The 24,323-nt window shown below is 50.1% G+C and overlaps 3 protein-coding genes across 9 annotated transcripts; 1 reads left to right on the plus strand and 2 right to left on the minus strand.

Moving 5' to 3' along the window:
- Positions 1-1,713: 1,713 nt before the first annotated feature.
- VAMP1 (vesicle associated membrane protein 1) lies at positions 1,714-16,422 on the plus strand. Of its 3 annotated transcripts, none has more exons than XM_036017363.1 (5): positions 1,714-1,927; positions 4,618-4,744; positions 4,949-5,107; positions 5,831-5,882; positions 16,346-16,422. In XM_036017363.1, coding segments are annotated over exons 1-5 (384 nt in total). In that variant the 5' UTR covers positions 1,714-1,925; the 3' UTR covers positions 16,390-16,422. The 3 variants fall into 3 exon arrangements, with proteins under 3 accessions (XP_035873256.1, XP_028388240.1, XP_035873257.1); XM_028532439.2 differs by lacking the exon at positions 16,346-16,422 and adding an exon at positions 6,291-8,473; XM_036017364.1 differs by lacking the exon at positions 16,346-16,422 and adding an exon at positions 7,880-8,473.
- Positions 9,064-15,757, minus strand: TAPBPL (TAP binding protein like). Of its 2 annotated transcripts, none has more exons than XM_036017341.1 (7): positions 15,250-15,757; positions 14,306-14,521; positions 13,899-14,171; positions 11,781-12,119; positions 10,905-11,207; positions 9,704-9,790; positions 9,064-9,512 (listed from the first exon to the last, which is right to left on the minus strand). In XM_036017341.1, the coding sequence occupies exons 1-7, from the start codon at positions 15,347-15,349 to the stop codon at positions 9,433-9,435; spliced, it is 1,398 nt and encodes a 465-aa protein (XP_035873234.1). In that variant the 5' UTR covers positions 15,350-15,757; the 3' UTR covers positions 9,064-9,432. The 2 variants fall into 2 exon arrangements, with proteins under 2 accessions (XP_035873234.1, XP_028389048.2); XM_028533247.2 differs by having other exon boundaries at positions 14,306-14,524; positions 15,250-15,756.
- On the minus strand, positions 15,868-21,422 carry CD27 (CD27 molecule). 4 transcript variants are annotated; one of them, XM_036017358.1, is made up of 6 exons: positions 20,768-21,422; positions 20,450-20,581; positions 17,259-17,438; positions 16,979-17,062; positions 16,595-16,714; positions 15,868-16,339 (listed from the first exon to the last, which is right to left on the minus strand). In XM_036017358.1, exons 1-6 carry the CDS (start codon positions 20,901-20,903, stop codon positions 16,215-16,217), a joined length of 777 nt encoding a protein of 258 aa, XP_035873251.1. In that variant the 5' UTR covers positions 20,904-21,422; the 3' UTR covers positions 15,868-16,214. The 4 variants fall into 4 exon arrangements, with proteins under 4 accessions (XP_035873251.1, XP_035873250.1, XP_028388668.1 ...); XM_036017357.1 differs by having other exon boundaries at positions 16,889-17,062; positions 20,768-21,421; XM_028532867.2 differs by having other exon boundaries at positions 16,979-17,065; positions 20,768-21,417.
- Between the last annotated feature and the right edge of the window lie 2,901 nt (positions 21,423-24,323).

Raw genomic sequence — 24,323 nt, forward strand, 5'->3', positions numbered from 1 at the left:
ATTCACATTTTTAAAAGCTCCCAAGAGGTTTTATGTTGGGGTTGAGTATCACTGCTTTGACAAATGGAAGGAGGTAAGGGACAATTTTTGAAGGTCCTTTTACTTTGATTTGGCTAAGTCTCAGAACTCATAATATTTTTGCTTTTGCTTGGTTTACTGTGTATCCGTGTCTGCCTTCCCCATGAGCTAAGCCTCATCCCCACTGAGGGCAGGACCTGTCTTGCACTTATTGATTACTGCAGTAGTCTAATATCTGGCATATTAGGTAGTTATCTTTTTATATGGGCTGTTCTGCCTTGATGGATTTGACCTCCTCACAGGAGGCCAGACAGGCAGGTGAGGTGGAATGCCGGGCAGATCTGGACGTCAGGGATGTGTGTAGACTGACCAACCACTACCGTCCCTAGTGTTGACAGGAGAGACCTGGTCCTTCTTGTTGACGCATGTAAAGATTACATATCAGCAAATCTAGTAGTATGTAATCAGTTTATTAGTGGCCCGTTCCCCTGAAAGAGAACAGGACTGGGTAGAATAGGGGGTGAAAGGCAAAATTTCAGGGCGAAGCAGGGCAGCAAAAGCAAGAGCGGCTGAAGACCAGGGTGGCAAGCCCCTGGGCAGCCCGAGGCCGGGTGGCCAGAGGCCCTGTGGCCCTAGAGCCAAGAGCACCCCGAGCCCCCGAGGCAGAGTGAGTCCTTTGTTCTCAGGACTTATATAGTTGGTGGGATAGGAGGGGAAAAAGTTACATATTGATTAACAGGTACATGCGGTGCCAGCTTTCCTGGGGGAATGTGACTACCCAAACTTAGGTATGTGTGGGGGTCTGTTAGCTCGAATCCTTGTCTTGCTCCAGACCCCATTTGCTCATCTTGTTGTAAAACAAATACTTGACAGGAGGCAGTTAATTGAAATTGGGGCACTTTCTGTAAGCATCAGGGACTCCTTCGTAGAACAGATAGTGACCCGAGGTAGGCAGTTAACCAAAGTTGTTTTATGGGCTCTTTCTTTGGGCACTGGGGACCCTCTCCCACATTCAGTCAGGCCTTAGGAGGAAAGCAGTTTCAAGGTTTTTTTCCTCAGATAGTGGAAATGCTACATAGAATTTCAAGGACTTCCCTTCTTTCTTGCTAACATAGTGTCTCTTGTGATGTTGGAACACCTGGCAATATTATCAGACCAGGCTCAGGACTGCTGAGTTAGCATGTGAGACTTAACTCCTTCTTCCTCCCTGCCTCGGTTTACTAATTTATTCTACCTAATTGGTAAAAGGCATTTCCTGGCAACCAGGGTGGTAAATGCTGGCTAGTAACAGTGTTGCAGTCTCAGAGTTCTTCCTATGCTGTCTCCTGCCTCACTAGGACTCCAGAACCCCCGCCGCTGTGAGCTGGGACCACCCGCAGCTGTCGGGGGAAGCGGCACGGTTGCCTACAGCTGCCGGCGCTGAAGTCTTGGGCGAGCCGGGACTTCAGAAGCAATTCAGCGGTTGGCTAGGAGACACCAAAAAAACCCTAACCAAAAACTGTTGGAGTTGCCCTTCCAGGCAGCAGACACCTATTTCCAAAACGCCAGATCCTTGGTTAGTCAGATAAGCCAGCTATAGCGTTGGTCAGTGAATGAGCTTCCCAACTACTCCTTTCTGGAGTCCAGACGACAGGAAGGCTTTGATTGGGCAGTTTGCTCGGGCAGACTGGCGCTTGTCCCGGGCGTGGATTGGGCCGCGGCGTTGTCAACCTTTCCGGGAAGGCGTGGCCAGCACTAATAAAGACTGGACCTGGGCGTTGGCTGCAGTAAATTCCAACGCAGCTAGACCTCTGGGTGGTCGTCTAGACGCGGAGCTCGGCAGTTCCGTCGACTTCAGCCTCAGCGTTCCCTTCGCTGGGTGTCTTGCCGCATCTTCCAGAGAGACCGACCCTCCCCCTGTCGGAGAAATGTGAGTTGACTCTCGTGTGGGGGGTTCGACATTCCTTGCCAACTCTCACTGCCTGTGCCAGACTCTGCGCGACGGAAAATGGCGCATTGCAGCAGCTGCAGCGACGCGGGGAACCGACACTGCGCGTCGCCCCCAGACCTGACCACCCGCAGGGAGGGCGGCAGTACCCCTCTCCTGCACCAGCCACAGCCAGCATCCCATGGGCGGGGCAGGGGCGCGGGGGGTCTCACATTCATTGCACTCTCTCTCCTTGCCTGAGGGGCGCCTCATTCGAGTCTCGGTATAGTGGAACCCGGGAGAGGGAGAAGGTGGGGCATGGAGTCTTTGGGTAGGGGGCTGGAGGCTCGTCCTCGTCTGATGAATCTGTAGTAGGGCCTCTGGAAAGACAGTCATGGGTGCACCTGCCAGTTAGTAACTTGGGTTGCCCTGAAATCTCTGGATTTGTGTATGTTCCTCACCTTGACTATGATGCGTTACCCTACTCCCACCTTAGCAGTGAGAAAAGCTCCAGAAACTTATCTGCCCGTTCTCTGGCGCCAGGTGAGCAGCTCAGAAAAGCTAGAGGGGCAGTGCCATGTGATTTCAAGCATCCATTCATCCCAAGGCCACACTGAGGTGTTTTCCTGTCATTGAGTCTTAGCCAAGTATTTGAAAGAGAAATAGAGCTGTCTTCCTCCAACACATTAAGTTTAGTCTCTGATCATCTTCAACACCACCCCATCCTAAGATTCTGAAGGAGAACCAATGGCTAGATGAAGTCCGTTCCTGTCAAGACCACAATATGTTTGATACAGATTTTTTTCTTTCTTATTTGGTGAAGTCCTGCTCTGGGCCAAGATATATTTGTGTTGCTTCTCCTAGTAACACACACACACGGAAAAACTTAATTATAGTACATAAGGATTGTAACTGTTCTGGATATTTTACTGCTGAGCATTCCCAACTTCTAACAAATAGTAAGTGGAATGGTCCCATCAAGTGCTTTATAACCATTTTACTTTTTCTCAATTTGATTTCTGCAGTTTTAACTATGTGACATTCTATGCATTTTGGCCAAGTCCTAGGATTCCATTTGTTTTCATTTTGGTAAGGAGGAGCCTTCTCAGCTGACTGGTTTCTAGTAGCACCCATGTGGGATGAACAGAAGGAGATGGAGAAAGTGTGGTGACTAGCAGGGCATCACGAGGTCTCTGACTTTAATCTTGTCATTGGTGCCAACATTCTGGACTGCTTCCAAGACCAAACAGTGGCTTCTACGTACTCAATGATTTTTTTCCATCTTCAGTCAGAGAACCGGATTGCTTAGTTCAGTAGTAGTGCAAGAGTCTTGTGCCTTCCATGGCTTTGTAGCTTTCCTTTGTAGCCTTTGTGCCTTAGAAATCGGAAAGCGAATCCTTAAATGGGGATAAATCAGATGTATGTAATCTGCTAGTATAGCCTTGCTGAGACGTTGTTCTCTAACTTTTTAGATTGAAAGAAATTCACTTAGTGGGGAAGAACTTCTGGGTATTAGTTCTATTGTAAGTAGTCAAGGCATTTCCTTTGTGGTGCTTTAATCCCTAGATCATTTATTCTTAGACTATCCTATGAGGTATGTTTTGTGAGATTAGGCTTCTGTTTGAGGAGTTAATGTAATTTCTACTCTACATCAAATCTGAGAGATCTCCCTCCCGCTGGTGGATTTTTCCTTGGGAGAGAAAATTTCATGCCTTAGGTTAGACCTCTGGGAATACTTTAGGAGGTGAAGTTAGCCTGCATGTGTTGGGACTTAAAAAGGAGTTTATCTTTAAACCTCATACTAGGTAAATCCCTTCCAAGGCTAAGGGAAAGAGAGCAATCACTGTTTGTAGTAGTGTGAGCCAAGATTTCTCTTAGGGACATAAGAAACTACAGTAGGCTCCTGAAACATGTTGCCAAATCTAGAAAAGAAAGGGACAGAATGTCTACAATGCATGTACATTGAGGTCCATCTCCCTTATTTTTGCCTCCTGTCTATGCTCTTGGAACAGTTTGATAATTAACATAATTGCTGTTGGCCTCAATTCTGTCTAAGCAAAACCCCCATCTTCTCTGCCACAGCAAGCAGACTGTCCTGACTCACTCCACCTTGGTGGTTCTCCAAGTTGTCCCTACAGCAGTCCCAAGGTACTAATTATTGTGTGGAACATAACCAGTAAGTGGATCCCCTTAAGCAGAGTCTGTCAGTTTGCTATTTCTTTTTAGATTTGGGTTTTGCAAAAAAAAAAAAAAAAAAAAAAAGGTGCTGTTCCATCCATAGCCTTGACCTGAGGGTTTTAGTCTTTTGTACAAACTTCTTCTAACTTCTTCTGGATTAGAGGTTTCCAGTTGATTTCAAATGAAAGGCTCCTGACCAGCAGGGACATGCCATTTAGGTCAAAGCTGGCACATTATCCCCTGTAACCACTGTGTCACAGGATATGCTTGAGATTGGGCAGAGGGTGGCCCAAATAAGATCTTTTGATGCCACCCCAGATGCCCCTGAGCCTCATCTAAATCTTGTTACAGAATCTTTCATCTTTTGCTTCTTGACCCTGTGCTGCAGCTCCCTACTTGGTATTGCCAAGGATCTAGAACCCCTTCTAATTGCATATAGTAACATAATTGCTATGAGTTTGATGGTGTGGGGTGAGAATGCATGTGATTCCTTTCTTGTTCACTTCTCTTTGTAGGTCTGCTCCAGCTCAGCCGCCTGCTGAAGGGGCAGAAGGGACTACCCCAGGTGGGGGTCCCCCTGGCCCTCCCCCTAACACAACCAGTAACAGACGACTACAGCAAACCCAGGCACAAGTAGATGAGGTAGGTGGAGAGTTTTTTCTCGGAGAGTTTCTAAATCACAGAAGTTTAGAAACTTTTATTTTTTTCTAGAGAGATAGCTAAAGGCTTTGGGAGGCAAGGCATCCATTAGAGCTTCACAGGGCAAACCTGTGATCCTGTTGGTTGTTGTTCTTTCCCCTGTCTCTAGTGGGGAGCTTAGGAGTTTTGCTTCTGTGCCTCCCTCAGGTGGTGGACCTCATGCGTGAGAATATGGACAAGGTCCTGAAGAGGGACGAGATACTGTCACAACTGGATGACCGAGCTGATGCCTTGCAGATGGGAGCATCGCAATTTGAGAGCAGTGCTGCCAAGCTAAAGAGGAAGTATTGGTGGAAAAACTGCAAGGTGAATTTTCTTGTGCTTTCCCCCTTGTTTTTCTTGGGCTGCAACTCATAGAAGGCAGGAAAATCCTCAGGTTCTACATTCCTTCCCATTAGTGGTACAGGGTTTTTGCCCTGCAGAACTCTTCTTTGGAGGAAGTCTTGAAAGCTTCCTTGAGCTGCATTACCCTGAATTGGCCACCAGGGTAGGCCAAAGTATTCAGACCCTCTACCCCAGAGCCAGTAATACCCTGAGGTCTTTGGAAATGGTTAGTCAGGCTGCTTCCCCCACCCAGCCACTGCCCCCACGGGACCTCTGGAAAAATTCTCACCTAGCCCTTCCTCAGACACTCCCAACATTTACACAATGACTTGGGTGGGTAGATATTTAAATACCTGCAGCTTTTAGGAACGAGCTGAACACTTCACAAAGAAAAATGAACCAGCTGACTAAAGATCTCAAGTCTGCACCTGGATTGCAGCTCCTTTCAAAACAACAGGAACTAAGGAAAAAGGAGCAAGCTGCAAAAGCTCTGATGGTTCTGAGGAGCTTCAGCTGTGGTGCAGGGGTCATTGTCTGAGGGGGAGCATGAAGGCTGGGCCCTCCGCAGGAGGCCTGCAGATCTCCTGGGTGATGTGTAGTTTCCTGAACTGTCTCGAGGACACAGGAAGCTTTGTCCCCATATCTCTAGTCCTACCTCCTTCTTTCCCAAGTCCAAGGACCCATTTTTTGTCAATGTTTCCTCAGATGATGATCATGCTGGGAGCTATCTGTGCCATCATCGTGGTAGTTATTGTAAGTAAGTATCGCTGAGGTTGCTGGTGGGGTGAAGAGGTGGGAAGGTCCTGGAGTCTTCTCCCAGCCCTGTCTGCCTGCCTGCCTGCCTGGGGAGTGGGGCTGCTCTGACTGAGGTATGGAGATCACTGCTGTGGGGTCATCACTGGGTTCGGGAGGGCGGGGTGTCAAAGACAAAAGACTTTCTCGATGGACAAGACTTCCCTCTGCAAGATATTGTGGGAAGATGGTCCCTCCTGTTCTGAGGAAGAGGGGCCACGCTGTTTGTCACTGTCTTGAGTCAGAGGGAGACATGGGGATGGGACACCTACAACTGAAAGACCGGGATGTCTAGTAACTTGATGTAATTTGTCCTCTTGTTTTCTCCTGTCTCTCTCTTTTCCATCTGGAACTTCCTGATTCCTGTGTCCAGTCTACTTTTTTACTTGAGAATGTGCCACCCCTTCCCTGTTCTCCATTGCCATCCAATCTCATGTTCCTCTCCTTGTTTGCTCTCTCAACAAACTTCCCCATCTGCCTTCCTCCATCCCAGCCCAGGCTTCTCCATCGGCCATTCCTCCTTTTCTGTTGCTTCATTTGCACTCTGTCCCTCAACACTAGAAATGCTGCTCGTGGCGCAGTCTTGAGCAACTACCTGAAGAGCAACCGCTGGCACCTCCTCCCTATCCGCTTCTTCTATACTAGCAAATTCCTCTAAAGCCAAAAAGAGTTGGAGGCTAAGGGAAGGGGCTGGGGGTGTAGCTGTAGTGACATGCCCAAGAAAGTGCCGAGATTGGGGGAGGAAAAGGGTATCGGTGCCCATGGTATCTCCAGGGAAAGCCAGGCCACTGGCAGGAGGAAGCCACAAACACCTGCAGAAATGGTGGCTCACTCAGGCCTGCCCTGGTCGCTTGGAGCTCTTCTGTGCCAGGCCTGAAGAGGATCCTGGGTGGGCCCAAAGTCCAACTTGGTCCTGGTGCAATACCCTCTTAGATAGTGGAACTTGTTTTTTTGGAGTTATTTCTAATCTGTTAGTCCAAGATTTTCTATGTCTTCAGGGATCTTAGAGCCTTTTATGTGGTTCTCCAGAGACCTGGAGAACACATGTTAATTGTGAACATACCAGAACACTCATTGCCATCTAGAAGCAGTCTCAAGCTCATGAGTGGAAGGGTCTGTCTCTTGTCCACATTTTCTGTAGCATTCTGTACTGTTCATGAGAGCACCAAATAATTTCCATAGCCCAAGTCTGGGACTCTCAGTTAGTCTTAATTGTTGGCATGGATAAAGAGAAAATGCCTATTAGAGAGAAGCCATGAGTAGAGGACCTAACTTGAGAAGAACAAGCTCAGAGGAAGCTACTTCTTGCCCTCTCGTTAAGGAGGGCCCTGCTCCTCCCTTCCTGTTGATTAAGTAGTATGAGGGTCCTTGGACTTTCAGGGACTTCCCTCCTCACACCACATCCGTGTACTTGCCAAAGACAGGGATGAGGCAAAACGTCCTTCTGAGGCCTGGCTGATTCTGAGTATTTAGAGAGGTCCAGTGTACCCCCAACTCAGTCTTGGGGCGGGGGGCAGGATATTCTGTAGACAGTCTGTGCTGTCATGGGCCCTTACCTAGAGCCACCTCTCTGTTCTTCCTGCAGTATACGCCACTTCTGAAAATCCCACCCGAATTCCAATTTGCCTCCTTTCTTTTTTTCCTCTTTGCATGGTTTGTGGGTACAGACAGTGGAGTCTGAGGATGGGAGCTACTCCGCCTGTCTTGGGCGCCACTTCTGGGCTTCAGGGTAGTGTATTGAGTAGGTTAGACTCAGGTGTGAGGGGAGGCAGGCAGGCTGGGAACAGAAGGGGACACACCCATGCTCCTGTATTTCTTCTGTCCTCTGGTCCACAAGCAGCGGAAGGCTGAGGCTGGGCTGGGTCTGGATGCTCACTTTCCATGCAGCAGCATTTCATTGCGCAAAACCATCTTTCCTCTCCCTTTGCCCCTGTTGCCCACGTTCCCTTCGTCCCACCCCAGGGTGGGACTGAAGAGCTGGAAGAAAGCAGTCATTGTACTCTCCCAACGATTCCCCTGGAAGGTCTCCACTCTCCTCTGGGCTCCTCCTTGCCTAATGCAGGGGGTCACCGCTGGAGAAGAACCACCACTGTCCTCGATGTGTCCCAAGCCTGGAGCAAATTCACCCTCTTAGCCCACCCATCCATGCCACAGGAATTGCTTCCTGGGTTTATTTGAGGCTCACCAGATATAGTTGGCTTTGTCTGTTGGAGATGTTAGCCCTTCTACTTTCTTTCTCGTCCCACCCTGTATGCCCTTTTGTGTCTTTGCTGTCCCCCTTCCTTCCTACCACCCATGTGCATGAGCAGTTACGCAACTAAACCCTGGGACTTTGCAGTCAAATGAAGCCGAGCTTCCCACATCCCCTTCAGTTTGCCATGAGATGATGTGGGGTTTCCACTACGTGTCTGTCGTCACCTCTTTGTCTTTTTTCCTAACCCCAGTCTCATACTTGTATACAATAATAACAGTTGTACTTCACCAAAGGCATGTGGCGTATTTACCAATTTCATGTATTCTGAACGAAGGCAAAAAAATACAACTTTCTACCACTACCCTGACTTGGTTGTTGTTTGGGTTGGAGGACCTGAGGAGAGAGGGGGAGGAGAGGAGTGCTGTTTATTTCTAGGAGTCTGATGTTGCTTTAGGCTGGAAGGGGGGTGCTTATGTGTGTTGGGTGGTCTTCGAGAGATTAAAGATCTGTGTGTTGGCAAAGGAAGTGGTCTCCGCTCTCAGCATTCATGTCTGAAGCAGCCCAGCTCTTCCAGGTGTTAGTGAGAGGAAGTGACAACAGGAAATTGAGTGGGGATCTCACACTGGCAAACACCTGCAGGTTTCTCAGAGATCTGTCTGTCTCCTTTCCTTGTGCCGAGTTCCACTGGGTTGATTAGGCCGAGTTTAGAAATGAATAAAAAGAGAAATCTCTCCCTTACAGCTGAGGGAGTGAGGAGTTTGTAGTATCCTGAAACGCCCAGCAGCTGTCTAAAGGAACAGAACCTTAATTACAGCTCCAGGTTACACAGAGCAGCTGGGATGGATCCCTATGGCTGCCTTTGAGGGCCTTTCGTTCATACCTTGAACACCTCAGCTTGGGGACACAGCTCTGTCGGGTCCAGCATGGGGAAGGAGAAGAAAGGGGAAAAGCATTGCCTCTGAGGACACAAGGGGCTTTTATTTGGACAGAGTTCAGTGTCTGTGTGTGGTGGCCCAACCCTGACCCCTTTGCCCCACTGTCCCGCACTTGCTTCTTTCTCGGTTTCTTCCCATTTTCTTTTCCTACCACTGCACCTCAAGCCTGGCTCCGGTTTGACCCTCCACCCAGGTTTCTTGCTGCCCTCCTGCTGCCCTCTCGCCTCTTCACGTTTACCCTGTGTAGCCAAGGAACACAATGTAGGCAGGCACAGCCTTGCTCATATTCAGAGCCAGTGACCACAGGATCTGTGCTTTCTTCGTGCTTTTCTTGGGGTCTTTTTGGGCTCTGAGCCTTGGCGTAGAGTCCTTTTGGGAGAACACGACTACGCCTTCTTTTTACTCTGAGGCAGTGGACTGGTTACCAACAGGGCCTTGCAGTCTTGGGAGACTTTGGGTGAGGTAGCTAGGAGAGAACAAGAGGGAGTAAGGTTGGTTTCAGCTGGGGTAACCTCAAAAGCTGGGCGCTATAGTGGGGACTGGTTGGAACTTGGATGCTTGGACTTCATCCCTGGTTTGGGTGGGGAGGTGGTTAGTGGAGGACGGTCTATGAGTGAGGTGGGTCAGAGGCAGAGCTGAGGGCAGCTGGGCTCCTACCTTTCCATCTCTGAAGCCCCAGGTACAGCAGTGCAAGGAGGAAGAGGCTGCTGACAAAAAGGATTCCAGAGGCCGACGTTCTCTGCTCTGTAGGTGAGAAGGGTGTAGGCAGGAATCAGGGTTGAGCCTGCGCCCGCGGTGGGGACACAGGAGTGTGTGTGAGTGTGTGTGTGTATGAGTTCCTGGATGAGGAGCTCACATCAAATGTTCCGCTCTCACGCAGGAACTGGGCACGCAGCAGCATTCTTCCTGCTTAAGGTTGTCGGATGCTTGTATGACAATTAAACTAGAATTTTATAAACATCGGGGGAGTTGTTGAAAGAAAACCCTGGTTTTGGGGAAGCTTACTGCTTAGTGAGCCACCAAATAATAATACCCGGTGCTCCTGAATGTTTGCATCCTAGATACTGATTCTTCCTGTTTAAAAACTTTTAATAACACTCTCTGGCTTCAGGATGAGATTCCAGCTTGAAGGCCCATCGGGATCGGCCACTAATACAGTGGAGGGTTTGAAGCTCTATGCGGAGCTTCAAACAGTGGAGGTAACTGGGCTGCCTATTTTTCACATTTTACCTTTTACCACTTATTAGGTAGGTGACTTTGGGCAAATTACTTAACACCTGTCAGTACCAGTTCCCTCATCAATACAGTGGGAGTCATGATCATACATAAGATCATACACGTAAGTGCTTCCTATAGTGCTCGATTCACGTAAATGCTCAGTGCATGTAGCTGCCTTTCAAGTTTTAGGCCACTTCCCCCTTTTCCCACACACCCTTGACTCTAACTGTGCAGCCCCCCAAATCTTTGGGCTGCTTTATATTTGGCTGTCACACACGCCGTTCTTTCTGTCTTGGTATTTCCTTCCCCCCTTGGGCTAATTAACTTGGTTTGCATCCCCCTGCCCCTCTTCCCAGGTCATCTTGCCTGCCTAATTGGTCCCTCCAGCTGGACTAAACTCAAGGGCAGGATCAGGAATTGTTCAACCTTGATCTCCAGCACATTGCCTGGTGCCCCAGCACCTGGGTGTACCGAAGTCTCAAGATGTGTGGTAGCAGCTATGGAGGCTGCTACCTTGGGGAAGAAGAAACTGGGACTGTGAACAAAGCTTGGTGGGAAGCAGCACAGGACCAAAGATGAGCCCGGGGTAGGAGAGCCAGGAGCCCAGGACAGAGGTGGAGAGAGAAGGGTATCCCAGTACCTGGTGGGGCAACCCAGGCCCTGGCCTCAATGGGCTTATCCAGGGAGACGTGGGTGACCTGACAGGTATAAGCAGCACCTGCAGAGCCAGGTTCTGCTGTCAGGGAGGAGGAGATGCTGTAGGTGCCCCCTGGGCTTTCCCGGAGGCTGGAGAAGGAGGCGTCAGAGACCGGGGTTGGGGCTCCACCCAGCTCCTCTCGGGTCCATGTCACAGTCACATCCAGAGGATAATAGCCCACTATGTTGCAGATGAGGGTGGGTGGCAGAGCTTCATTTGCCAAATGCAGTCGTACTTTGGGGGAAGCTGGAAGAAAGAATGAGTAAGATTCCAGAGAATGGGACAGCACAGGAGCCTGAAGCTTTCTGTTCCTGCTGAGAGTGAGACAGGTTGTGGAAGCTGAAGTTTCATCAGTGGAGTGCCAAGGGATGAGTGAGGGGTCCACCCTGGATGCAGGCCATAAAGGGGTACATCTTCCACAGGCAATTGAACAACAATGGTAAAACCAACTGAAGGTTGGCTTCTTATCACTGCAAGCCAGTGATTGCAAAGGGTCTTAGTGAGGGAATTCTCATCTGGATCAGGACCACTCCTGCTGCCCCTCTGTTTGCTACTGCTCCTTTCGCCTGTGCGATTGGGGTGGCCAGCCAGGACAGGGCTGCAGGAGCCTGGGCTGGGGAGGCTCTCAGTGGACTTCTGGAGTGTGACAGGAGACAGTCTGATGCTGGAGGTGGCATTTAGGTTGTGGGGAGGTGGCATTTAGGTTGTGGGGACGTGGCTCCTCAGGAAGTGCCCTTATATTTGGGTTCCACTCTGGACAACACCCCCAGTAAGCATATCCTTTCCCCTCTCCCCCAGCTCAGCGAGTTCTGGCCTCACCTTGGATATGGAGCTGGATGATTTGTTGAGCTTGATACAGAGAGGTGGTGACCTGGCAAATGTAGGCCCCCTCGTCCTTCAGAGTGAGGCTGGGTAGGTTGAGGGAGGCATCCCCGGCCATGAGAAGATGCTCAGGCTCCAGGGTAGCGCCCTTTCGCTTGGCCTGCCCCTGCCCCGTGGTCCAGCTGTACACCAGCTGGCCGTTGCCCCTATGCTGCAGCCGCCACTCCACTCTGGTGAGGTCCAAGCCTGGTGCCATGGAGAAGTTGCAGTGCAGGGAGGCTGAGGACCCCAGCAGGAAATTCAGGGATGGGGTATCAGTTGACACTTGCATCTCCACTGTGGTGAGAGAGAGAGGGATGATGGTGGATGGACAGCTTCCGCTTGAGGCCACCCAATCTCTGAACGGTGGGCATACATCCACCCGTGCCACCTTTCCTGGACAGTGAGGCCAGGTGAGCTCATTTCCCACGTGATGGAACCCCAACAACATGGGGCTCTGGAAAGGCAGCATGGCACATGTGGTAGGTAACGTTAGTTATTTTGGAGTCACCCCTGGATAATCTGATGAAACCTATGGACTGCTCACCAGGAACACACGCATGCAAAATTATGGGTTACTATTGCTCTCGGGTAGGAACCACTGGAGTAGGAGACAAAATTTTGGACCCCTGGTTCTTTCACATTATAGCTGTGTGACCTTGGACAAGTCACTTGGCGTTGCCAGGCCCACCTGCCAAAGGCAAAGCTGCTGTGAAGACTAAGAAGGAGTAAGTGTGTAAAAAGCACAGCTGTAGTATTTGTGCCAGCCATGCTAAACCTAAATCTATTGAGGAAAACAATCAGACAAATCCAAATGGTGGAGGCCTGGGCCCTTCAAAAATATCGGGGCTGTGAAAGACTGTTCTGGGGTAAAGGAGCCAGAGACACAAGACACCTAAATGCAATGCATAATCCTTGTTTGAATACTGGACTTTAAAACAAAACAAAACAAAACAACAGAAGGCTATAAAGAACACTGTTGGGGCAATTGGAGAAGTTTGAATTTGGACTCCACATTTGACAATATAAATGTATTAATTTCAAAATACTGATACTTGAGTATGATGCCCAGTAGTGTAACAGGCAGTGGGTCGGGGGAGATGGGAAGGGCTGCCCTAGCAAGTATGTTCTTAAATTCTCCACACACTGCACCCCCTTACTGTCTGTACCACGGGAGAGCACTCCCCACCTTGGTCTGCTCAGGTGAGGGTTCTGTGATTATGAAGGAGAATAATCTTGCCTTTGGTTGTAAACCAAATGCTATAAACCACATGCTGTACATGACAGCATTTTGGGGTGAAGTGTTGGTATTTTTCCAACTCTCAATAAGTTCAGGAACTATGTGTTCCTGAATGAGAGAATGTGGCAGAATGTTAACTGGTGGACCTGGCTGAATGCGCCATGGGTGTTAATTATATTACTCTTTCACCTTTTGTAGGTTTAATGTATCCAAAATAAAAGGAGCATCGGGCTGTACCCAGCGCTCTGGTTTATACTGAACAGACAGAGGCCCTCTCTTTTCGGATGTAGCAGGGTTAATTTAGGTCAGACCACAGAAAGATCAAGTGTTCTGGGGCTTTCTGATGATAGGTGGGTAGTTCCCTAATCTTTGGACTTGGTTGTCTCTTTTTGGAGGTAAAATACTGGATTCAGTGAACCCTGGAGGAACCTACCACCGTGTTTTCAACTTCCGGTGCCCTTGGGATGTACCGTGTTGAAGAGGGAAAGAACTGGGTTTTACCAATAACGGGTCATGAACTAGTTCTGTATCCCTGTGCTTTGCTCTAGTCAAACACCAGACCAGACTGGCGTTGCACGGGGAGGAAACTGGCTTCTGGCCCGCTAAGACTGCTCTGATCAGCGTACATGAATAGAGCACCACAGGTCTCATTCCTCAGGCAATGCAGTGAGGAGAATATTACCCCCATTTTGGGTGTTTCAGAAGAAAGGACTGAGGCCGAGGGGACACCCTGAGATGACTGATTGGGATGGAGGTGGGCTTGTTCCCTTGCTCCTACCCTTCCATCTCCGGATACTCAACAAAACAAAATTTTCTGTTACTTTTCATTTTCTCACCTGCAGTCAGCACAGTCCCTTGGGGGCTCTGGGGTAGGTGCACCGTGGGATGCAAGACGGCCACATTGTCAGCATCCCTGAGAGTCCTCATCACTATGGAGACACTGGGTCCCCCTCCAGACACCTGCATGTTGGTGATGAACCAAGCTGCTGTCTCCACAGTGGCCTCTTGTCTGGCCTGGGGAAAATAGCGGGAGATCTCACAGGTCACCTCTGTCTCGCTGCAGTCAGCATGGAGCAAGGCCTCTGCATGGGGAATCTGTACCAGATTCACTGGGCGAGAAGGGTGGCACAGAGGTTGGGTTAGGTTGAACCCATGGGAAGCAGAGGTAGGTGGGTGTGCTGAGAGCTGGGCTGTTCCAATGGAGGGAGCCCAGAGGACTGAGACACGGGGTGGAGGCTCTTACCTGAAGCCTCAAAGGTAACAGGTGGGCTGTCTTTGGCCAGCGTGCTCAGTTGGAAATCAGCGAAACCTTCCAGGGAGCCATCATCCAGCACTGGCACCTGTCTCAGCACCAGCAAGGCCCTCACCATGTCCTTTCTGCTGGCAAACCCTCCATGGTGCTTGCCCTCCTCTGCCAAGAAGCAGTCCAAGACCACGTCCACTGCCTGCCATTGCTTTTCTGCTGCAGGGCAAAGACCGGGCTGAAGCCACACCTTCCTGCCCAGAAAATTGTTTTCTGTGCTCACTTCCTGCCCCCACCTATGGAGCCATCACGGGCAAAAACTGCCCTCCAGGGTTCCAGCTGTCTCTTGTCTGGTCATCCTCCAAACCAGCATTCTGGGAAGCACCTGCCATCAGGTACACACTTGTCGGTGTGAATTATTTAAAGTCCCGGATTTGCCATGCTCAGACAGTTCAAGTTTTTACTTTTATCTCCAACCATCAAACGAGAAACTATCTTTAAGCAAAGGAATTCTCAGCAAAGCATATAAGTGAGCAAAATTGCCACTGGAAGAGAAGTGGGACATTTGTGCCGACCAGAGGTGCTGGCGGCCATCTCAGTTTCCCAGCTCGCCCACAGGTACTCTGCTTTCTGCCGTAACATGTGGCCTTCCCCTCTCCCGCCTCCGGGTCCCCTTCCTAGTGATTTCCTAGCTGGGGAACCCCTTCCTCTTCTGAAGCTATCCCCTCTCCTGTCGGTCAGCGGCCCCCACCGCATTCGCTATGAAGGCCCCCCTTCTCTTCATTTCGCCTTGTCCCCACGGCTCTCGGTCTCTCTCTGCAACACAAGTGGTTCCCTTGTCAGCCACAGAGCCTTTCTCCCACTGGGCTGGGGAGCGGTCGGCACCTTTCCCCTTCTGGTGCTTCCCCAGCCCACCGCTTCGCTCCTGCCGGCTCCCCACTCACCAGTGTCTGCCGCTTGGGACAGAGCCACGCAGAGCAGCAGGCACCACCCCTCCGCGCCCATGGGGGCTGCTCTCAGGCCCCTCCTGCTGCTCTTCTCCATAACTGCTCCCCGCTGGAAAAGAGGGGTCTTTCCAAATGCCCCTTGGTGGCTGACAGCCTGTGGGTTTCTCTTCTGTCCTCTACCTACTTTCACTTTCTGTTTGAGGAAGCAGCAAGCACTGCTGCTGCCTTAGCCTCTGGGTGAAGCCATTTCTTGCCGGTGCCAGAGTCCTGTGCACTGTTCTCCTTTCCACCCCACCCCCCAGCCCCAGAAATCCCCGGGTGATTTCAAGACCTGACTTCACTGCATACACCCTTTTGCTTCCCACCAGCCCCAAGAAAGTGGAGATGCAGGGAAAAGGTGGGGAGAGGAAGGGAGAGACTGAAGCTAGAAGCAGGAACCCCCATAGTCTGGAAGCCTTTTTCGATAACCTGTTAGTACCACACCTCTCCCTCCTCCCCGTGGGACACACCCCAACAGCACGAGTCTGCAGGGGAGAAAGCTCCTCCCTCAGATCCCTGGTCCAAGGGGAGGCTGGGAGTGGCCTGTGTAGTGCGCTTGGAATTTCAGAGAGAGGCAGTGTGCATCAGGCTGTCACTTTATTTTGCAGGAGTTCTAAATACAGCATGCGGGCCTTTCGTAGGCTTAACGTGCGTATTACAACTGGAATGCCGGGGCCCCTCCAGCACCAGGGGAAGCTGGCTGGGCCAGGATACATCCTGCCTCCCACCCTGGCCCTCCCATGGGTCCTCGTCACTGCCAGTCTCAAAGGTGCTTTCTCAAGTCTGCACACAGGAAAGGGTCCTGATGAGAGCATGCTACTGAGATAGGGAGTGCCAGGTCTCACTGCTTCTGGATGGTCAGTGCGCTGTGCTGGAAGCTAGGCCTTCATTGCAGTGGTGACCCCTCTCTGGGGACTGCTGGCTCAGAGGTAGGAGGCAGGCTCAGGTTTTCGGTAATCCTCCTGGATGGGGATGGCTTCACCTTCCTCCTCCCTGGGACAGCTGTAAGGACAGGGCTCAGCAGGCACCACGGGATTTTCTCCTTTGTCTGCAGAAACAGAAGCAGATGAATCTTGGCCAATGATCAGGGCTGGGTGAAGGGAGAAGAGACAAGCGAAGGAGGTAAGCTTGGGGGAGGGCTGTCAGGAGGGCCTCGGCTGAGAGGAAGACTAGGCAGGAACGAACCAGGATTGGGGAAGATGGAGCTAGGGAGGCTTCCGTGAGGCCCCAGGCATGGGTGGCAGGGCAGAGAAGGTGGGGTGCGGCCAGGGACAGGACCGGAGACCTGTGTTTTGTCTCTTACTTAGTCCGTATTTTCTTTGTTGATGGAGGAACAGGGCTCCGACTGTGGTGAAAACAAGGAACATTCCAGACAGGATCACAAAGATGCGGATGCATTCTGAGCTGCACTGGGACCTCTGGGCTGTGACTGGCAGGGGCCACACAAGAGTTTTTGGGGAGGGCCTACCCTTTGACTCCCCTCAGCCCAGCCCTCCCATCATCCCTGCCTCTCTCCTTCCCCCCTTTTTCTCCCCTCTCCACCGCCATTGCACCAAATCCTTTCCTCGTCCCTAGACTTGGCTCTTCCCCTTCTTATCTGCACTCCTAGTTACTTTCTGGCTGGCTTCTCTCTTGGACTCTCCTGTATGCATTCTCTCCTGGGGTGGGGAATGTGGAGAAAACTCACGTGGCCAATGAGTGGAGAGAGCTGGGGCAGGTGGGCTGAAGTCAGCCAGAGTCTGCGCGTGCCTCGCTGTCCTGGCCTCCAGCACTTCTGGGAAAACAGAGACTGCGTGAGTCAGGAAAAGACTGGGCTGAAGGCCGAAGAGGCCCGAGAAGCGCAGGGTGTGATAGCAAGGCAGAGATAGGCCTACCAGGCAACTCACAGGGGTGGGCACAGAAATGGGGGTGCTGCTTGAGGATGACCCTTACCCCAAGTGACTGGACTTACTTTTCCTGGAACCTACTTTTGGCATAAGGTAAGTGGGTGGGTTGTGGCTGTGGGTCTGGGGCCCGTGATAGACGAGGGGTCAGCGAGGGTCCCGGAGCGGGGTCACAGTCGGTGCACTCCTTGTCCCTGCACTCCTGGCCCTTGGGGCAGGCACACACGGTGTTGGAGGTAAGGGTGCAGTTTCGAACGACATGACCTGGGGACAGAAGAAGCCAGAGGAACACTAGACACTCAGGACTCAGAGACCTGCAAGGTCTACCTGCTTAATCCTCTCTCCCAGCCTCCACCCAGGCCCACCCCAGCCCTGCAAAGGCGGGTCCTCCCTCACCATCACCCAGCACCTTTGCCATTAATATTATTGTTATTAAGGAAGAGACTTGCACCTTTTAGAAAATTCATGGTTCAGAAATAGACAGTATGAAAAGTAGAAACAGCTTACGTGATTTTTCGCTTACTCACTGAGACTTTTACCACTGAATTACAGTATAGAGAGGTAGACACACTGCAAGTGTAAAGTCTGAGAAATCGGTACCAGTCGGACTCAGGTGTAACCAGTAATGTCATCCCTTTCCAAGAACAGCCACTGGCCCGATTTCCTAGCACCACAAGTTCGTTCATTTTGCCTGTTTTGTTTTGTAATATACACGTGGCATCGTGTACGTGTGCCCCTTTGCACCTGGCTGCTTTTACTCCACTCGTTTGAGACTAACCCATATTAGTGAGTGTAACTGCAGATCACTCGTTCTCATTCCTGTGTAGTGTGAATATTGTGTGAATATACCGCATTTATTCCTGCTCTGTTCTACTGTTTTTTAAAAATTTTTATTTTAAAGAGAGGGGAAGGGAAGGAGAAAGAGAGGGAGAGAAACATCAGTGTGAGAAACGTCGATTGGTTGCCTTCCTACACACCTCAGCTGGGGACTGAACCTACAACCTGGGCATGTGTCCTGACCTGGAGTTGAACTGCTGATTTTTTCTTTACAGGATGACACCTGACCAAATGAGTCACTATTGGTCAGGGCTCTTCTGTTCTACTGTTAATGTGCATTTGGGTAGTTTCTGGTTTTTTAGCAATTAGAAATAATGTTTCTATGGTCCCTGATTGTTTTTTTCAACTTTACTAGCAAATAACTTGATTACTGACATGCATTGCCGTTAAGTATACATTTTATTCAAGTGTAGAGGTCAGGTGCTGGGTAGCCGCCCATCAGTTATACCATGGGTGGGGGGTACCGGGGTGCTGCACTGGGTTGGGCTCACAGATGGTCAGGGTTGAGAAGAGGAAGGTGATTCTGGGGGAGACAACGACACTTGGATGGGGGCGGGCTTGGGCGGGAGCCTGGTGAGGCCTTGGAGCAGCGCATGCATGGGGACTCAGGGAAAGGAGCCCTGACAGGTGGAAGAGGGGTGACAGGTGGAAAGGGAGGTTGGGGGATGCCAGAGACTGCCACCAACTCTAACAATCTGCCTTACTGCTTGCATTTTATCAGGAAAGAGAGGCACACAAATTCCTTCTTGTCATCCTTATGCCCCCCTGGCCTCTTCTTTCTGAAGCCTGACTCATTGCTACTAGAATTTGATTTCCTGTGGCTTGCCAGGAATAGTGAGCCCACCTGGATGAGGATCTGCAAGGGAAGAACAGGAACAGGACAGGGGGTGGGTGGTGGAGAGAGGAAGAGGCAGGCAAAAGAGTTAGAGGACTGAGGAGGGGGTGAGCACTAGGGTGTCTGCCAAAGGGAGAGGGAGGGCTAAAGAAGGGGCTGGGACTGGGTCAAAATGGATGAAGTGCCATTGTTTTCAGTGATGAGTGTCCAGAGACCTGAGAGTTCTTTTCACCATGTATAACCTGTGCACAAAATCCCAGGCTGATACCTGGTATGTCTCCATCTTACAGATGGGGCTACTGAGATGGGGCAAACTTATTCAGCCTCCTCCCAGTCAACTCCCTCAGCCCTCAGCCCTGCAGCCAGGTGCTGCCTGAGTGCTCTGGGGGAACCTGTGGCTTGTGTCTCACAGAGAAGGGTCATGGATCGGGCTGCTTGGAACATATTGAAGGGAGTATAGACTGGCTCAGGACTGGGAAAGTCTTTCTGGTGGAACCTGCAGAGTGAGTGGGGTAGGTTTCAAAAAAATTTTTTTTCCAACCCTGTTGGGGTTACTGTCAAGAAGGGAAAAACATCCGTTAACAATCATTTTTAAGTTAAGTGGACTGAAGAATACTTTTTGTATATTTAAGATGTTGTGGTTTGATCTGCAATGGCAAAATCTTTTTTGCTTAGTTAGTTTTTTTTTTTAAGATTTTATTTATTTATTTTCAGAGAGGGAAGGGAGAGAGAAAGAGAGAGAGAGAGAAACATCAATGTGTGGTTGCTGGGGGCCGTGGCCTGCAACCCAGGTATGTGGCCTGACTGGGAACCAAACCTGCGACACTTTGGTTCACAGCCCGCGCTCAATCCACTGAGCTACGCCAGCTTAGTTAGTTTTTTAAAGCATACAGTATTAAAAGCCTAGTGAGACCAAACATCTTATAGACAAGTAGTGAAGTAGTTCTGTTAAATAGTCCTCACGTGTGTCCACCTGCAGGATGTTTGTTCAAAGTGTCCACTTTAAAATCTACTCTATACACTGGCACATCATTTCTGAAATTCCAGCTAAAATGGGGAAATAATAAGAGGATTTGTGACACAGCCCAGATTTTACACTTTTTAAAAAAAATGAAATTACAAAATAAGAAAAATGCAAGCCAGATGCACATGCATTTTCCTCAATTGACTTATTTACTCCATTTACTTTTGTGCAAGTACAGGTTGTTATCCATTGGCTAGTATATCCCTAGAAAGATGTATTCAAAGTTGCAAACAAATGTCCACTGCAAACCCAGCCAGTTCAAATGTGTGTGTGTGTTGGGGGGTGGGGGGATGGTTTGTTGCTTGGCTGAAATCTGGGGTCCTAAAGCTACTTCCCCCTTTTTATCACCTTCATGCCAGCCCTGGACTCATTCTCAGCAGTCCCTCAAATTTTGCTCACCCCTTCCATAAACACGAGGGTTTTCCCCATCACATCAACATACCCGCTCCCAGGGCATTCCATTTCTCAGAATTGGCTCCACTTGTAGCCTTGAAGCAACTGACGCTCTGACTCTTCCCCCACTTTGCTCCTCTGCACCCAGCTCTGCCACCTTGCTCCCCAAATGCTCTCCCATCTCACCAGAGTTACAGTGCCGACAGTTTTCACAGTGGGACCGGGAGTTGTGGTCTGGTGAGTAGGAGATCCCCAGTACACACGGTTGACACTGAGCAGGCTGTTTATCCCCGTCACAGTGCTTCTTGAGGAACATTCCTGTGAGCAGAGGTCCAAGGTCAAGGCTCAAGGGAGGCTGCTTTTTGCCCTCTGCAAAAGTGGTGCCTCTGGCGCTGCAGGACTCCTCTCCTTGCTGGAGCTAAGACTCACTTTCTGCTCCCCTTTCCCCGCAAACCCAGTCCTCTCCCACACTCAGCTGGCCCCTGGCAAGGCCTCCTCTCTTACCTGGCTCACACATCTGGCAGCACCATTTTCCCTGAGCCCAGTAGTGCTTCTTCGGGCAGGCCTGAGAGGCCAGGGTAGCAGAGAGCCCCGCCAGAGGCACCAGAACCCACAGCCAGCAGGAAGGCAGCCAGGCCATGGCTCCTGCCCAGGGCACTCTCTCGCTAACTGCTGGCTTCAGCGCTGGGTGCTGTTTCCTCTTTCACCCCCTGGGCAGCAGCTACAGGTTGTTGCTGTTGCCGTTGCTATGCTTTAGGTGGCAAGCTAACCTTTGATGTCAGTGAAGCTGTACTGTGTCTTGTTTTTTTTTTTTGTAGCAGCAACCTTTTACTCCTCCACCCTTTCCGCATGCTGGGTGCTGGGTGCTGGGGAGAGTTGTTAGAGGCCAACTCTGTCAGAAGACCTGCTGCTCTTTGAAGTCAGCCCCTCCAACACACAGCTTCTCTGCCTCTGTCTCTCTGGTGCTCATGAAGAATTTAACTCTATGCCTGCCTCTTTTATAAAGTGTTGAGTGTACAGTCACCCACCTCTCCTGTTCATGCACTTGTACATAAGATGCCCACACTACCACCCTGTTCACGGTGTCCAAGCTCATTGGCGTGTCCCCTCTTTCAGTCACCACAGAGTTAAACTTCTTATTTCACAGGGACAAGCAGTTTAGAGAAGGAAGGGAAACCAGAGCTGAGTACCTGAAACAGGGTCAGGTTTTATTCTTTTTTTTTAATACTCACCAGAGAACTCTTTTTTTTTTTCATTGCTTTTAGAGAGAGAGGAAGAGAGAGAGAGAAACATTGATGCAAGAGAGAAGCATCAATCGGTTGCCTCCTGTGCTCACCAGTCCTGGGATCATATGAGCCCAAACCAGGGATCGAACCCGCAACCTAGGTATGTGTCCTGACTGGGAATTGAGCCCACAACTCTCCTGTTATGGGACGATGCTCCAACCAACTGAACCATACCAGCCAGGGTCAGGGTGAGGTTTTAGAATTTTTCAGATTTGGGGAAGAAACTAGCACCACAGGACACCTTCATGAGGCTGGGGTGGCACTCACAGTCTAGCACAACATTTCTGCAGCAAAACTATTGAATATTTCAACTAAGTGGAGCGAATAATGACTATAACTAGCCTCGCTTTGTATCAGCTGAGGTCTGGTTTTACAGCCAAAAGAGCTTGCTATGAAAGTGTTAGAATGGTAGACAAGGGACTTAAACATGTGTCACACTCTGTGCTGGGAAATCACATACGATCTCATTTAGTCTTCCTGCCAGTCTGTGATACAGATGTTACCCTCTGCCCATCTGTTCTTCCCTCCTCAACCCACTGTCCTTTGTTTTCCCCTCCCTGCCTCTGGCTGTGTCAGTCACTGATGTCCTGGAGCCCCCAGGGCATCTCCCCTACAAGCCATGGGCACTGGGATTAAAGGTCAATGCCAGTGGGTCATCTCTTTCCTGTTTCTACTTTATTTTATTTATTTAATTTTATTGTTTATGCTTACCCAAGGCCATGTGTATTGACTTTAGAGAGAGAGTGAGGAAGGGAGCAGGAGAGAGAGGGAAAGAAACATCCATGTGAGAGAGAAACATTGATCAGTTGCCTCTCATGTGTGCCCCAACCAGGGACCAAACCCACAACCCAGGCATGTGCCCTGATCAGGAATTGAACTGCCAGCCTTTTGGTCCATGGGCTGGCGCTCTAACCAACTGAGCTACACTGACCAGGGCTCATTTCTTCCCTATTTCTATGCTTTTGAGAATTGTGGAAATAACTGGACTTTCCCCTCTTTGAGTCCTAGAACAGATGGCCGCCCCCTCCTCTTTCCCTGAGGATTTAGGTGTGGGGTGGCTTATTTTTCTGGGCTGTTTTTCGTTCAGGGGTTTTGCAGTTATTTCCACAGGGCTCATAAAATGTCACACTGTGATCTCACATGTCAGATCTGTTCTGTATTTCACTCTTCAGTTTCCTTTCTCTTCATTTTTTCCACCCTCCTGCCTCAATCTGACCCCCCTCTAGTCTTCAGGTGGGTCCTCTCAAGTGGGAAGCCACAAATGGGGGTGATTTGAATAGTTACTTAAGTAAAACCATCCTTTTCACTGTTGGTCAGGGTGCCTGAGTTCCCACCTCAGAGTGTTAACTTTGGGATCTGAACGTTTTGCTGTCGCTGACAGTCTGCCCCATTCCCAGGTCACGGTCAGTATCTCCACTCTTAATCTTAAACATCAAGGAGGCCATGGAGAGATGGGAGCCCTTGGGGATGGATGTGGCCCTAGAAGAACGATGGGGAGTTAGGGGCCTTTAAGGAGAAACTTGCTGAAGGGGGAATTGGAGGACACAGAGAACTGAACCTTGACTAGACCCTGAGCTGCTCACGCACATGAGGCCTGTGTCCTCTGTGCCGAGGCCCATGTCCCCTCTTCTCATCACTCGTCCACGGGGGAGAGGGTAGGAGCAGAGTCGGCCTGGCTCTCCCTCTGGTCAAGGGGAGGAAAGCCAGGTTCCTGGACCTTACCCTTCTCCCGCCTTCTGTGCTGTTTGCATCAGCTTGTGGTGAGTGTTGGCCTATTCTAGGCTGGCTTACTGGACAGTCCCTTCCTCTCGTCTATAGGCCCTGTGAGAGCAACCTGTTGACCTCTCCCTCAAAATCTTCCATCACCTGTTTCTCTGTGAGGCTCAGCTTCTCCCCATACTTGTCTGGCACAGATATGTGGTGTTTTCTCAACAGCTCCCTCCTTTCCTTGCATCTCCAGAGACAGGCCCACAGAGACTTCTCTTGATGACTTTCACTACTTTTGACGGGTCCTGACCAAACCCTCGGTCTGGAGCAGTGACTATAGCCTGAATGTCAGCTGGGGTCACCCTGCTCCTTAATACCTGCATAAGATACTCCTCATTGGAAAATGAGGGCAAGGCCTGGGCAGTTTGGGAGAGATGGGGCTGTTGACTGGCACCAATCCCAATGGGTCCGGTGTTATGGTAGCCTCTGGTTCTGCTTCCTCTCTCAGCTGAAGTCTTGTTTTTCCTTCTCTGCTCCTGGCTGTTCCCTTACCTTTGCCCTGCTACAGGCCCCACATTTGGGACACAGGGTTGGGTTTTCTTGAATTTCCCTCCAAACCAACTGTAAACAGAAGGCTGTTAAGTATGACAACAAAATTTTTACTGAGGCTTTATGTATCATAAGAATACAACTTAAAATTTGCATTTTGCATATTCTTGTTCTTTTAAACATTTTTTTATCATTCAATTACAATTGTCCCCATTTCCCCCCCATTACTCTTCCCTGCCCTACTCACCCCCACCTCCCACATTCAGTCCTACCCCCCACCCTGCATTGTCTTTGTCCATGGGTCCTTTATACATGTTCCTTGATTTGACTCTTCCCCTTCCTTTCCCCATTATTCCCCTTCCTGCTCCCCTCTGGCTCCATTTTTTCTTTATTTCCATGTCTCTGGTTCTATTTTGCTAGCTTGTTTTGTTGATTAGGCTCCACTCATAGATAAGATCATATGGTATTTTTCTTTCACTGCCTTGCTTATTTCACTTAGCATAATGCTCTCCAGTTCC

This window comes from Phyllostomus discolor, chromosome 2 (assembly GCF_004126475.2).
Source record: "Phyllostomus discolor isolate MPI-MPIP mPhyDis1 chromosome 2, mPhyDis1.pri.v3, whole genome shotgun sequence".
Taxonomy (NCBI): domain Eukaryota; kingdom Metazoa; phylum Chordata; class Mammalia; order Chiroptera; family Phyllostomidae; genus Phyllostomus; species Phyllostomus discolor.